The sequence below is a fragment of the Peromyscus leucopus genome, chromosome 7, assembly GCF_004664715.2.
Source record: "Peromyscus leucopus breed LL Stock chromosome 7, UCI_PerLeu_2.1, whole genome shotgun sequence".
Classification (NCBI taxonomy): domain Eukaryota; kingdom Metazoa; phylum Chordata; class Mammalia; order Rodentia; family Cricetidae; genus Peromyscus; species Peromyscus leucopus.
Window position 1 is genome coordinate 98,937,735 of NC_051069.1, and position 14,518 is coordinate 98,952,252.

At 56.2% G+C, this 14,518-nt stretch overlaps 1 protein-coding gene across 5 annotated transcripts in view; it reads right to left on the minus strand.

The window, feature by feature from the left end:
- Nbeal2 (neurobeachin like 2) overlaps window positions 1-14,518 on the minus strand; it is a 35,339-nt gene that overhangs the window by 19,670 nt on the left and 1,151 nt on the right. For 2 of the 5 annotated variants that reach the window (XM_037207967.1, XM_037207966.1), the window contains exons 1-6: window positions 3,976-4,049; window positions 3,304-3,392; window positions 3,096-3,224; window positions 2,899-2,980; window positions 2,692-2,816; window positions 995-1,077 (exon numbers count right to left, since the gene is read on the minus strand). In XM_037207967.1, the coding sequence (XP_037063862.1) occupies window positions 995-1,077; window positions 2,692-2,816; window positions 2,899-2,980; window positions 3,096-3,224; window positions 3,304-3,392; window positions 3,976-4,005 (538 nt within the window). In that variant the 5' untranslated portion in view covers window positions 4,006-4,049. Of the gene's footprint in view, window positions 1-994; window positions 1,078-2,691; window positions 2,817-2,898; window positions 2,981-3,095; window positions 3,225-3,303; window positions 3,393-3,975; window positions 4,050-13,569; window positions 13,882-14,518 lie in introns of those variants that run through there. The other 3 variants (XM_028886863.2, XM_028886860.2, XM_028886862.2) reach the window with 2 other exon arrangements.

Below are 14,518 nucleotides of genomic sequence, written 5' to 3' on the forward strand. Positions count from 1 at the left end.
ACTGGGGACTTCCAGGGGCTTTCATAGCCTCACATGTGGCCTTGCTCCAGCTGGACAAGGCGTCAGGAAGTGAAGTGAAACCCAGAGAGCAGGAAGGTCCAGGCCTGAGTCACACGGTGTGACTGACACAGGTAGGTCTGGGTGGGGTCGGGGCCTCCCTGCGGTGGGGCTTTTGAGGCAAGACCTAAGAATAAAACTGCCTCATGAGGGGAGAGGACACAGCTGGGGTCAACACCCTGAGAAGGAGTAATTGGTGTCATTCTCGGGATGTGGGGACGGAAGTGGGGAGGAATGAGACTCGATCCTGAGGCCATCAGGCCGCCCTGAAGGGTCTTACACATGGGAGGAAACAAATCTAGGGGGCGCTGAGAGTGCCAGGGCTGCAGGAGATGGAGGCAGGGCTCCCCCAGGGACCTCCCGTCCTGGGTCATGAACAACTGACTTGCTAAACCAGCCAAAAGGACCCAGCTCCCCCAGCCCTGCTTGTCTCTGTCCAGTTCCTTCCTGCTCTGACCATATCGAGTGCTGCCTGCCGCCCCTCCAGTGGGAGGAGGGGGAAGGCCCAGGGCAGAAGAAATGGTGAGTGGAAGAAGCCAGGGGGACAAGTGACCAGAGGGGCTTCTGGCCGCCACCCCTCCAGGAGAGAAGAAGTAGGTGGAGACAACGAGTGTAGAGAGGGGCCTGAGGAGGGCAGAGCCCAGGTGGGGGCTCCCCGGGCAGAGAGACTGGACAGGGACGAGAGAAGGAAGATGAGCAGTTCAGGGGACAGGTCAACCCCCCACCTGATGGGAAGTCCTCACTGCAGCCTAGGACGAAAGCCCTTTGCCGGAGCATGCCCTTTCTCTTCCCTCTACCCCAAAACTCCCACTTGGCTGTTAGAGTTTCCGGTGGCCCTCCCAGGCCAGACCACCAAGGAGTTCCTGTTCAGTGGGTGGCATCAGGGAACCACAGGAAGGGGACCCAGGTTTGGGGGCAGGGCTGGCTGGAGACTGACCTTGGAAGAAGGCTCCGAATTCACAGGGCAAAGTGACGGGAGGGAACTTGTATTTGCTCTTCTCCCTGGAGCTGATGACTTCCCTGAGGGTGGGGGGTGGGGTGGGGAGAGGTGGGGTGAAGCCCACACTGGGACCCATCAGCTGAACTCTCACCTCTCCTTGGTCAGGTCCTTCTCCTCCAGCCTGCACACAGGCTGGTCCCATGAGACCAATGGTCCCATCCCATCCCTTTCCTTTCCCTGGCCTCCGGTAGGTCTCCCTGGCCCTCCTGTAGGTCTCCCTGGCCTCCTGTAGGTCTCCCTGGCCTCCTGTAGGTCTCCCTGGCCTCCTGTAGGTCTCCCTGGCCTCCTGTAGGTCTCCCTGGCCTCCTGTAGGTCTCCCTGGCCTCCGGTAGGTCTCCCTGGCCCTCCTGTAGGTCTCCCTGGCCTCCTGTAGGTCTCCCTGGCTTCCTGTAGGTCTCCCTGGCCTCCTGTAGGTCTCTCTGGCCCTCCGGTAGGTCTCCTGGCTCCTGTAGTCTCCTGCCTCCTGTAGGTCTCCCTGGCTCCTGTGGTCTCCCTGGCTCCTGTAGGTCTCCCTGGCCTCCTGTAGGTCTCCCTGGCCTCCTGTAGGTCTCCCTGGCCTCCTGTAGGTCTCCCTGGCCTCCTGTAGGTCTCTCTGGCCCTCCGGTAGGTCTCCCTGGCCTCCTGTAGGTCTCCCTGGCCCTCCTGTAGGTTTCCCTGGCCTCCGGTAGGTCTCCCTGGCCCTCCTGTAGGTTTCCCTGGCCTCCTGTAGGTCTCCCTGGCCTCCTGTAGGTTTCCCTGGCCTCCTGTAGGTCTCTCTGGCCCTCCGGTAGGTTCTCCTGGCCTCCTGTAGGTCTCCCTGGCCTCCTGTAGGTCTCCCTGGCCTCCTGTAGGTTTCCCTGGCCTCCTGTAGGTCTCTCTGGCCCTCCGGTAGGTCTCCCTGGCCTCCTGTAGGTCTCCCTGGCCTCCTGTAGGTCTCCCTGGCCTCCTGTAGGTTTCCCTGGCCTCCTGTAGGTCTCTCTGGCCCTCCGGTAGGTCTCCCTGGCCTCCTGTAGGTCTCCCTGGCCTCCTGTAGGTCTCCCTGGCCTCCTGTAGGTCTCCCTAGCCTCCGGTAGGTCTCCCTGGCCTCCGTAGTCTCCCTGGCCTCCGGTAGGTCTCCCTGGCCTCCATGTAGGTCTCCCTGGCCTCCTGTAGGTCTCCCTGGCCTCCTGTAGGTCTCCCTGGCCTCCTATAGGTCTCCCTGGCCTCCGGTAGTCTCCCTGGCCTCCTGTAGGTCTCCCTGGCCTCCTGTAGGTCTCCCTGGCCTCCTGTAGGTCTCTCTGGCCTCCTGTAGGTCTCCCTGGCCTCCTGTAGGTCTCCCTGGCCTCCTGTAGGTCTCCCTGGCCTCCGGTAGGTCTCCCTGGCCTCCTGTAGGTCTCCCTGGCCTCCAGTAGGTCTCCCTTTCCTTTCCCTGGCCCTCCTGTAGGTCTCCCTGGCCTCCTGTAGGTCTCCCTGGCCTCCAGTAGGTCTCCCTGGCCTCCTGTAGGTCTCCCTGGCCTCCTGTAGGTCTCCCTGGCCTCCTGTAGGTCTCCCTGGCCTCCTGTAGGTCTCCCTGGCCTCCTGTAGGTCTCCCTGGCCTCCTGTAGGTCTCTCTGGCCTCCTATAGGTCTCCCTGGCCTCCGGTAGGTCTCCCTGCCGGAGGGAGGGCTGGGTCTTACCCACTCTGCTGGCGCCGCCAGGTCTGGTAGGGGTCAAAGAGCCCCTCACAGAGGAGCAGAGCATGCAGGGCCACATTCTCCAGCTGGGTCCCATGGCCTTCCTTTGATGAGGAGGATTCTTTCAGCTGAAGTGTGGGGAGAGAGCAGGGGGGTTAGCCAGCCATACCTGCAGTAGCTGCCTCCACCCTATCCAGGCAGGCCCCTCACCTTAGCCATCAATCCAGTGAGCAGGGCCAGCACTCGGGGCACCAGTACCTGGCCACGAGCAGCCTCGACATTCTCCAGGTTCCTGGGGTGGGGGTGAAGAACAAGAGAGGTCACGCTAATGTCCCAGGCCTCCCTCACTCCCTGGCTCACACACCCACGCCTCTGCCCACCGTCAAAGGACACTAGGGGAGAGCCACCTGCAGAGAATGATGAAGAGCTTCAGCAAGAGCAGGGCCTGTTCCAGGTCGTCCTGGTCCAGCTGCTCTGTTAGCGAATGTAGAGCATCCAGGGGGAGCAGAGGGACTTCCACAGCTGCCTCCTCCGGCCTGTGAGAAGGGAGAGTTGCCGAGCACCGAGGACAGCTCTAGCCGCCTGGCCCTGACCTCTGTGCAAGTCCAGCCTTACCTCCGAGGTTCCAGGGAGGTTAATGAGATACTCTTCTCGAAGGCACCCACGAAGGCCTTCAGCCATTGTTGCAGGTAGCCAAGGTCCTTCTGTTGACAAAAGATTTCAGGAGAGTGAGAGGGGAGACTCTCAGTGAGGAGAGAAGACAGGTGTTGACAGGTGGTGTGCACAAGGACAGGTGGATTATAGGTGGAGTGTGGGGTGGAGAAAGGGAGAGGGGGATGGGTCCTGGAGAACAGGAACTGGGGAGGCCAGAACCAGAGGACTGTGGTATGGACAGGTCTCCTCCAGATCCTCATCTGCTTCTCTCAGTCCAACCTTCAGGCTTTGTTCCCACCATTCTAATGGTTGGTACCCACACAGACCTGACACAGGCAGAGGAGGAGCTTCAGTGGGGTGTGGCTATGGTCCACACTAGTGCTGCTGCTGATCTCCCTCCCATTCAATAGCTACCTGCTGCTCTCTAGCCAAAGCTTTGGGATGTGTCCTGTGCTGCCACCCTCTCCAAGTTCTGCAGCCACCACCTCCTGAAGACCTTCTGGTGCTGTATGTGCACCAGGATGCACACACACTGTTGGATAGGCACCCAAGTCACACACCTCAAAACACTACAGCATCCTTGCACAACAGCCCACCCTTGTCCTGAAACCTCCATCCACCCTTGCTGTTTACCTGGACCCCAGGCCCCAAAGCTGGTTCCATGGACAAGAGGGATGGGTAGTGGCTGAGCCAGTGTATGGGCGCCGCCAAGGAAACTATGGTGTGAACAGAAAAAAACGTTTCCTCCACCCTGGCTGGGGCAGGAAGCGCAGAGTCACGGTGGGGGAGGGCAGTCGCTTCCTCCCAGCAGACCGCAGGGATGTGGAGGGGCCCTGGGGCACCCTGGGCTACAAACACATTACATTACGGGCAGGGCCTATAGCACACGGGGGGGTGGTGGGGGTCATCCTGCCCTGGGTGCCATCCTTGCTGTTAGGGTGCCAAGTAACCTTCATTTTAAGTACCCACATTCCCAACCTGGCTCAAGACCTCAAGCCTAGGGGAAAACATGCAAGACTTCCCATATCTCTGTTCCTCACCAGGACCTGGCCAGCCACCTGACTCCACAGGTCTTCTGCTCAGTGAGACAGCTAGCCACTTGCCCTCACTTGACGCCATTTCCAGGACATGGAAGTGGGACCTGGCTTGTACATTAGTCCCTCCCCCAATTTGGGGCCCAAGCAAAGAGCAATGACCTTTCCCAAATTAGAGAGGAGATGAGAACCACAGCAGAGATGACAAGACGGCACACTTCAGTCGTGCCCACAGCGCCAAAGACTGCTCCTAGGGGCAGGGGCCTCATACCTAAGGATCTGCGGAAACTTCACTGAGCAGCGGTTCTCACCCTTCCTAACGCTGCGACCCTGTAACACAGCTCCTCATGTTGTGCCGACCCCAACCATAACATTATTTCATTGCTACTTCATAACTGTAATTTTGCTACTGTTATGAATCGTAATATGAACATCTGTTTTCCGATGGTCTTAGGTGATGCCTGTGAAGGGGTCCGTTGATTCCCCAGAGGGGTCAAGACCCACAGATTGAGAACCACTGTTATAAAGGCTGACTGGCTTGTTTATGCTGCCTGTAGCATATCTCCTCCCATGTGGCATGCCCTGACCTGGATGGATGGCAGCAGAGTGGGGGCAGGCCCCCCAAAACCTATGGGAGCAGCTAACCACTGTGTCTATGTTATCTATCATTTATAGTGTGTGTGTGTGTGAGAGAGAGAGAGAGCATGCATGTGTGTGTGTGTGAGAGAGAGCATGCATGTGTGTGTGGTGTGTGTGTGTGTGAGAGAGAGAGAGAGAGAGCATGCATGTGTGTGTGTGTGTGTGTGTGTGTGCACATGCATGTGCGCGCGTGTGCACGCAGACCAGAGATAGCTGTATGTGTGGCACGCAGACCAGAGATAGCTGTGTGTGTCTATCACTCTCCACCTTATATTTTGGAGACAAGGTCTCTCATTGAAGGAGAGCTCACCCTTTGGGCTACACCAGCTATCCAGAGAGTCCCCAGGAGCTACTGGTTTCTGCCCCCAAGTATTAGGGTTATAGACACGTGACGCCATGCCCAGCTTTCACATGGGTCCTCAGGCTTGTGAAGCAAACACTGAGTTATCTCTCCTAGCCTGTTTTTCCCCCACTTTTGAGACAGGGTCTCACACAGCCCCAGCAAGCCTTGAACTCTCTAGGTAACTAAGGCTATTCTTAAACTCCTGACTCCACTCCTGAGAACTGGGATTACAAGCATTCACTACACAGCCCAGCTCTTTTTGCAAAGCTCAGGCAACCCAGAAAGGGACCATGGACATCAAGAAGCAGGACATCACTGTGACTTCCAAGCCTTCCTGGAAGTCTCCTTCCCAATCAACCAGCAGGAAGACCATGATGCCCAGACTCTGAACCACCTCAGAAGGCCAGGTTACATCTGGGGGATTACCCTGAAGGCTCATATGTTAAAGGCCTGGTCTCTGAGGCAGAAGTGGTGGGGATTTAGAGAAGTAATTGGTTCAGGAAGGCTCTAACCATATCAGTGGATTATCCATTGATAGGTTTATAATCTGGTGGGCTACTGGACAGATGGAGTAGAAGTGCCATGGGACACACCCTTGGGAGCTGTGTCTTGTCCCTGTGCACTTACTACTGGCCTGTGCATGGTCTCCCCCACCCTGCCCATGGCCCCCTTTCTGGTTGACATAAGGTAAAACAGTTTTCCTTTGTCATGATATTTCTGTCCTGTCACAGGCATAAAAGCAGCAGAGCTAGACCACTGTGGATTGAAACGTCCAAAACCACGAACCAGAGTAACCTTTCCCCCTCTAGGGTGACCCTCTGACGTTTTATCAGAGCACAGCAGGCTTCTAGGGCATTTCTTCTGCACCCGTTACAGTGGGACGCCTCAGAGAAGACTCAGCACCCTGGCTCCAGCTAGTCCTTCCGGGACAATGCAGCCGATCTTTGTTTTAGGCTAGGGAACCTGGCCATTTGACCCTGACCCCTGCCTCAGTGGCCTCACAGAACCCTCTGGTTCATAAATGTCCCAGCATTGGGCTGGGGAGATGGCTCAGTCAGAATGCTTGCCACATAACCATGAAGAACCACATTTAGACCCCCAGCACCGTATACAGAGGACAGCACCACGTTTCCAACCTCAGCAGTGAGGAGGCAGAGGCAAGCAGGTGGGTGCGTGGAGCTCCAAGGCCAGCCAGCCATGGGAAATCTATGTGTTCTAGGTGTAATGAGAGACTGTCTCGGAAAATAAGGCAGAGAGTAAGTCAGCTAGCATACACACACACACACACACACACACACACACACACACACGCACACGCACACGCACATGCACACGCACACGTCCAACACTGTCTTTCCTCTCCTATCCCTCATTACCCCTAGTCAAACCAGTCTCCTCTGACCCACAATCTTGGGTCCCTAATTCCCCAGCTGACTCTTCCCCACGCCTAGAAGGAGGGCCCGACTGCTGAGCCTGGCCCTCTAGGTCCCGGTACAGCCAGGGCCTGCTTTCTGTCCTCCGATCACACTGTGGCCCAGACTTCTGCACCCCACTCGACCGCCCCGATGACTTGGGCTTGGGGTAATTAAGCAGGAATTTCCATCTTCCTCGTGGCCACTCCAGCTTTCTACCCCTCGAACCACACCCTTGGCCTGTCTCGTCCTGTAAATGCTCCAGAGTGGGCTGGGCCAGCTGAGGGCTAGGCCAATCAAGGCAGGCTTCATGGCCTCTGAAGGGGCACGAAAGAGTGAAAAGCACAGAACAAGTGATACGAGTAACCGAGGAACTGCCCGTCCCTCTCTTCTTCTGGGCCTCACTCCTTCTCCCTAGGATGCCCCGGGCCAGCTCTGACCTGGATTCCATTGTTTGAAACTATAGTGCTAAATATCAGAGTCTCTACTGAAGCCCGCACGAGCGTGTGTGTGTGTGTGTGTGTGTGTGTGTGTGTGTGTGTGTGTGTGTGTGTGAGTGAGAGAGAGAGAGAGAGAGAAGGTAGGGCAGGGCAGTGGTCAGGAGCAGGATGGTTGTGTCACCTGTGACAGTGTCCAGAGCCTGAAAGTGTGGCTGCAGAGCTTGAGGTCTGTGCCCCTATCTCAGAGCCTCCGCCTCACTGGCTCCTCTAGCCCTTTCTAGTTCTGAAGGGGAACCTTGAGACAGATGAGGAACAGCCACACAGGCCAAGCCCACCCAAGAGCCCTTCAGCCTATGAGGGAGTACCTGGGTCTTGCTATAGGGGAGAAAATAGAGGTCACTGTCCCTAGAAGGATGGATGCTAACTAACCATCACCCCAACCCGTCCTCAACAGCCCGAATACACTCAAAGAATATTGGGAGGAAGAACTCCCAAGAGCTAGTGAGGCACAAACAGTTCCTGGTGGGCATGGAACTGCCACTTTCTCAGAACTCAGAGGTAACTCTGGTGGGCTGAGGGCGTGCCCACGCGGCATTGGAGCGGGGAGTTTCTATCAGAGGGTCAGGGGCTGCCACCACACAGCCTCCGGAGCTATGTGGACAAGCCTAAGGCCAGTGCAAGCCTCCAGCAGACTTCACCACCACCACCGAATCCGTCAGTCACTACTCTGGCACAGGCTCCATCTTCAGAGCAAGCCAATGGTTTCCTCTGACATGAGGGCTCTGCATAGGTGATGGATGCCCTCATCCCCAGTCTCAGCTCCCCAAACCCACTAGTCCAAGGGTGTGGCTTGCCGCTCCCATCCCACAGGGCGCTACACACTTACTTCCCATGTGTCCTCTTCAGAAACGCCCTCAATCAGAATCAGAACCCTCCGAAGACACAATTCGTTGCTGCTGTTTGGGTAGGGATTACTCGTGGGACTGGCGGCTGAGGGTATGAGTTTTGGAACCCAGGCCCTGTTTAAACACTGGGTAGCCTGTTACTTAACATAAAACTCTCTTTGTGGGGTCAGGGAGAGTTGAGCAGGGTCTCACTATGTAGACCAAGTTGGCCTCCAACTCACAGAGAGATCTGCCTGTCTCTGCCTCCCATGCAGGGATTAAGAGTGCACCACCACCACCTCCAGCTTCCACTGCCTCTCTGCAACAGTCTGCTCAGTGGCAGCCGCATCATCCAGCATTGCAAAGGGTGCGATGGTGGGGAGCCCCAAGCCAGGGGCTCTGGTCAGCCCAGATTCCTGGCATTCTAGGACACCCCCCATCCCTGTCTATGAGTGAAGGCAAGAGGCAGCCCGGGGCTCAGGCAAGAGCTGAGGCCTCCAGGGCAATTCCCAGTTTGCTGCCTTAGGCAGAGGAGGTAGAGTGATCCCCAGGGAAGAGCTCCAAGCAGCAGGGCGAGGGGTCACAGTTCAATCCTGGGTGATCCCTCAGAGCTACCTCCACCTCTAGGAACAAAGAGGAAGAAATAAGATTGGATAGGTCTGGACAAGATAGCTTCTCAACCCTAAAATCCTCCCTCTAACATTAAGAGGGGAGAAGGCAATGCCAGGCCAAAGGTGGCTTCGAACTACATTAGAAGAACATGGGATGAAGCTGAGAAGACAACTTTTCAGGACAAAAAAAAAAAAAAAAAAAAAAAAAAAAAAAAAAAAAAAAAAAAAAAAAAAGATGGCAACTTTTCCAGGGAGCAGAAGCAACTGAGCACAGTAAGTGCCTGGGTGTCCAGGCCAGTCTCTGGCCCCTTACCTGAAGCAGTACTAAGAGGAGAGGACCTAATTGGTCCCCATAACACCCTTCAATACTTAGCCATTTTCCTTGTCCCATCACTATGGAAACTGAGAATTTCCTGCCATGGTTCCCATAGTAACTGACCCTGTTTCCATGGGGATCCCACACTTCCCCATCAGCTCCTCAGCTGTCATAACAATCCCAAGGATACCAGCCTTTCCCCTCAACCCCAGGCTCTATGCTCATTTTTCTATCACTAAAGTTCCTCCTCCTTCAGTTGCCTTAGCAACAATGGCAGAGAGGAAGAAACTCCAGTTGCCCCTCAGGTGTGAAAGGGACCAAGAACTGGGTACATTTGCCCATTTAAGAAAGTAAGTAAAAACTAAGCAGTGGCGTACATGCCTTTAATCCCAGCACTTGAGAGGCAGAGGCAGGTGGATCTCTGTGAGTTTGAGGCCAGCCTGGTCTACAGAGCAAGTTCCAGAATAGCCAGAGCTGTTACACAGAGAAACTCTCTCAAAAAAACCAACCAACCAACCAACCAACCAACAACAACAACCCAAAGAGTAAATGAGAGCACTAGGAATCTGACTGAGTCAGTAAAGTGCCTGGGGTCCAAGCGTGAGTTTAGATCCTCCAGCACCCAGAAAAGCCAGGGTTGCATCTACAGCCTCAGCTCTAGGGGGAGAGGGGCAGGAGTGGGATGTGATGATAGGCAGGTCCCTCAAGCTCGACTGGCCAGTGAGCTTCATCAATAAAGCGGAGGTCTGATGAGATGGCTTGGCAGGTAAAGGCACCTATCACCAAGGCTGACAAGCAGAGTTCGATCCCTGGGGCCAACATGTTAGACCTCCTCCTGGATGTTGTCCTCTGACCTTCACACATACATCATGGCATATGTGTGCTCACTCACACAAATTAATACATTTTTGAAATGTGCTTTTAGAAATTAGATGCAGCAATCAGGAGGCAGAGACAGGCAGATCTCTGAGTTCAAAGCCAGCCTGTTCCAAAGCCATAATCAGTTCCAGACCATCAAGGGCTACACAGTGAGACTGTCTAAATAAATAAATAAGATGGAAGACTAGACATGGTTCAGTGGTTAAGAGCACTAGCTGCTCTTCCAGTAGACCTGGGTTCAATTCCCAGCACCCACATGGTGACTCAGAACTGTCTGTAATTCCATTTCCAGGGGATCTAATGTCTTCTTCTGGCCTCCATGGACACCAGCCATGTATACGATACACAGACATACATGCAGGCAAAACACCCACACACGTGATGTCTTTCTTTGGCCTCCACATGTATGTACACATATGTGTATATGTACACACACACACACACACACACACACACACACACACACACACACGAGGTAAACTGAGGTCCAGGAAGAATTACGACCCGGCTAAGGATCTAGAGAAGCAGAGAGGTCTGGTCAAGTTTCCATGAGGCAGGAGAGCTCACTGGACAAGGATAAGAGACCAGAGAGAAAAATGAGTAAAACTAAAGAACTACTTGGACATCGCCTCTGAGTCCTTCCTCGGTGACATAACTGGCGATTTCAGCTTGGATTTCCTGTCCTGCCACCCTCTGTGACCCTCAGCTCCCCCATCGGTGGGTGGAGGGCCAGTGAGCAACACGACTGTCCAGCCTGCAAAGGGGCTGTTCATTTACATGCTATTTTGCATTAACTTTTACATGTTTCCCAAACGCCAGCCTGCCAGGTGCTGTCCCAGTCTCCCGGCCCTCTCATGCGGCTCCCATTTCTTCTTGAGGACACGTTGGTAGGTGTGCTCCACCATTCACCATGCTGGCTCTGCCCTGCTCCCTACTCCTGACAACTGGCTGCTGCGGCTTCTCCTTCTCCTTCAGACAGGGTCTCACTCTGTAGACCAGGCTGGCCAGGAACTCACCAGAGGTCCGCCTGCCTCTGCCTTCTGAGTGCTGGGATTAAAGGTGAAGGGGGGTGGCAGACAGACAGCCACACCCTGCCACCATGCCTGGCTGAAAGCTTGCTTCTTGTCTTTTCCACTGCTCTGTGCTCATTCTTGTTGTTCCTGGCCTTCAGCCCTTAAAATCCCAACTGTGCCTGCTCCGGGCTGACTTCCCGATTGGTCACTACCCTGGGCATCTTCTCATCCAGTCATCGGGCTAACACCCGGGAACACTCACTGAATGTCAGGTTCCGAGAAGCTGTGGTAAGCATGTGAAGATTAAGACAGGCTCCAGCAGAGGACACTACAGGGGTTGTCCCAGGTAAAGATCCACCTGAGGCTTCCTGACCACACGCTAAAGCTTTGGTGGCTAAAGGAACTCTTCTGATGACCGTGACTTGGTTTCCCCAAGAGAACCCTGAGGCACTCCAACTAAGTAATCTCCAGGGGCACTTTGGTACTGCCCCTCCCCCATGTCCTCCCAGAGCCCACCAAGAGGGCAGGGTCCACGTAGGTGAGGGAAAGCATGTCTGTCCAGGCAATCTGGGGTCTTTTAGGGGGAAGGAAGGGCAGGAACTGGGGTGCTTCCCCCATCGTCACCCAGACCCACAACTGGGGAAACAGGTTTGCCAGCAGATGGTAGGTAGCTCTGAAGGGAGGGGCCCCCTGTGTTGCTGGCTGGCTGGCTGGTGACTGACAAAAGGGGTCTCTTTTCTTTCCTTTTGAGACAAGTCTCAAAAGTCTGTAGCCTAGATCAGCTTCAGACTTTTGGCAATCCTCCTGCCTCAACCTCTCTCATGCTGGATCACAGGCATGCGCCATCACGCTGAGCTCTGAGGGTCTCTGAACACCTGTTGGCTCCATGCTTGCCTTACCCGCCCCAGGACACAAACACACTGGGTCCCTAGCAGCACTGTCTCTCTACGGAACCCAGCAAAGGGGTGGGACTGTTCTGGGAGCAGGCAGGAAGGCTGCACTGGGAGGCTGCCTGGCTTCCTCTCCCCAGGCAGCCTGGCCCCACCCAGCTCCTGGGTTTGCTCTCACATCCTGGATTTATTTGTTGGCTCGGTCCCAGGCTGCCCCCTGCCTGTCCAGACTTCCAAGACTACAAGCAGCCAGCTCGTGCCCCACACCTGCGCCCTACTCTAAGAGGCCATCTGGGAGGAGGTGGGCACACAGCGGACAGGGGTGCTAACATCTCATCACCAGACAGAGTTCAGCCTGGCAACTATGAAAGCCGTACCAGGGCCTCTCCAGCAGCCGACCACCCAGCCTGAGAACCCAACAGTGACAGCTCTTGGGATTCACTACCTGGTTTACTCTCTCTTCACCTGGTCATCTCCCTTTAGGATGGAGACACAGAGGCTGAGTGCAGGGGAGGCAGGCTTCTCTCTCTCTCTCTCTCTCTCTCTCTCTCTCTCTCTTCTCTCTCTCTCTCTTTTTCTTTTTTTTTTTGTTTTTCGAGACAGGGTTTCTCTGTGTAGTTTTGGTGCCTGTCCTGGATCTTGCTCTGTAGACCAGGCTGGCCTCGAACTCACAGAGATCTGCCTGGCTTTGCCTCCCGAGTGCTTGCTCCACCCAGCCAAGGCAGACTTTTCTGACCTACACCAGCCATAGTGGCCCCTTCTCTACAAAGTCCAGGTGGCCTGACGGCAAGATCGTGTTGATTTTACAGACAGGTCCCGAGAGGCTTAAAGGTGCAATGAGCTTGGGCTGGATTACACTAGGAGGGACTCTTCTACACGCCACCAGTCCAAGCGAAAGAAGCTGTGACTCTTAAGACTCAGACCCTATGATCCGAAGGGACCATCAGCCAGCCTCTTCAGAGGGCCAAGGTTGAGCATGAGCTCCCTCCACATCCCTGCTCCCAGTGACAAGCTGTTCAGGGACACACAATGGACCATTGTGTCCAGGGCACACCTGAGCTAGGCACCTAGTGCCAAGCAGGTGCAAGGAGGGAGGCGTGACCCTAGGATCACTCCCTGCTTCCAGTGCAGAAGGAAAGTGGGGCTTCTGTGTGTGACAGTCACGTGGAGTCTGAATCACACGGGTCACAGACCCTCCCGAGGGTCCCTGTCAGACCTCCTTCCTGGCTTCACCCCCGACGACCCGGCCCCACTGCAGAATGGAGGTAGACTAAGGTTGCCTCAAGCGCAGCAAGAGTTCGGCACTAAGTACTTCTCTGGAGGAGTCTGAGGCGACTAACGTTTGATCACAGTAAGGAGTGGCACCTGCCGGGCCCCCCAGACCTACATGACATTCTAGCCACGACCACTTATCGTAAACGTGCCCCTCAGGCGAAACAGCCTACATTCAAACTGAGTCCCTTTCTTTGCAGGTCTCAGTTTACCCAGTCGTGAAAGGGATGAGGAGGGACTGCCAGGGTAACTGAGGCTGCGCGGTTTCGCTGGGGGACTTGCAGTACAGTGCGGCGCCCGCGAACACTGCCCCCTGGCACAAATGCCCGAGACATCCCGGCAGCCTGGGGCACGCACGTGTGTGCGGGACTGGAGCCCCGCGTGCGCGCGCCTATCTGTGGCCCGGGGGAGTGGGGGCGCCGGACGCAGGTGCAGCTGGCACCGCGCGCGCGGGGATCTGGGGGCCTCGCGGACCAGGGGCGGGACGGGCTCACCTGCGCGTAGTAGAGCAGCCACAACTCGTAGAGCCGCTCCGAGGCGGCCATGGCCTGACCCGGCTCTGGCCCTGCTGCGCGCCACCTGTCGCCACCTCCTCCGCGCCGCCCGCCGGTTGCCCCGGGCCAGGCCCATGGGCGGGAGGGCGTCACTCCGGGGCGGAGCGGCTCTGTACTGCTGGGGGGAAGTCCGCGGCTCCCGACCCTGTCGCGCTCAGTCACCAAAGTCTACACGCCCCTCCTCCTCCTCCTCCGGGCCGGCTTCCTACTCTTGGCTGTCTGTCGCGGCCGAGCCACCGCCCCGCCTCTCCCAGGACTGTGCAAAGGGCGGGGAGTCATGCTGGAGGAGGAGCCTGAGGTCAGGGCGGCCCGGGAGGTCGCGCCGAGTCCCGCCCCTCGCAGGCAGAGTCCATTCAGAACCACCCGCAGCATCATTTCAAGCCTCCCGGGTAAGGGGACGGGCACAGGCTTCCTGAGTGGTCCAACCTGGTAGATAGTCTATCAGGCTCGGCATTATCGCTATGCCAGGGAGGGACTGCGGTTCGCGCGGGGATGACTAGGGCCCTTCAACAAATACTAATAATAACGTCGTCCATGAGGACCACTTGTGGCGCTAACTATGTGCAAGGTTCTGTTCTGAGAGCTTTATGGAAGACAAGTGCCCCCTTTGAGTTCTTGCTGAGTGCTGAGCTGGATGGGAAGAACTGTCAGCGGACTGCCCGGCAAACCTACCTGCAGAGGAGCGCGTCCTTCCGTCGGGCAGATCCTGAGCCAAGTGGACCTCCGGCCCACTCCCTCTAGGAAGCCTTCCCACTTGCTCCCTTGGGGTCAAGCCCTCCTCCCGGGGCCCAGTACTTGCTTGCCATTTTTGTTCGTTGGACCTGAGGAGATGCCTTAGGGGTGCCTCATGCCGATTTTAATGAATGGAAAAACTGAGGCCCAGACAGGT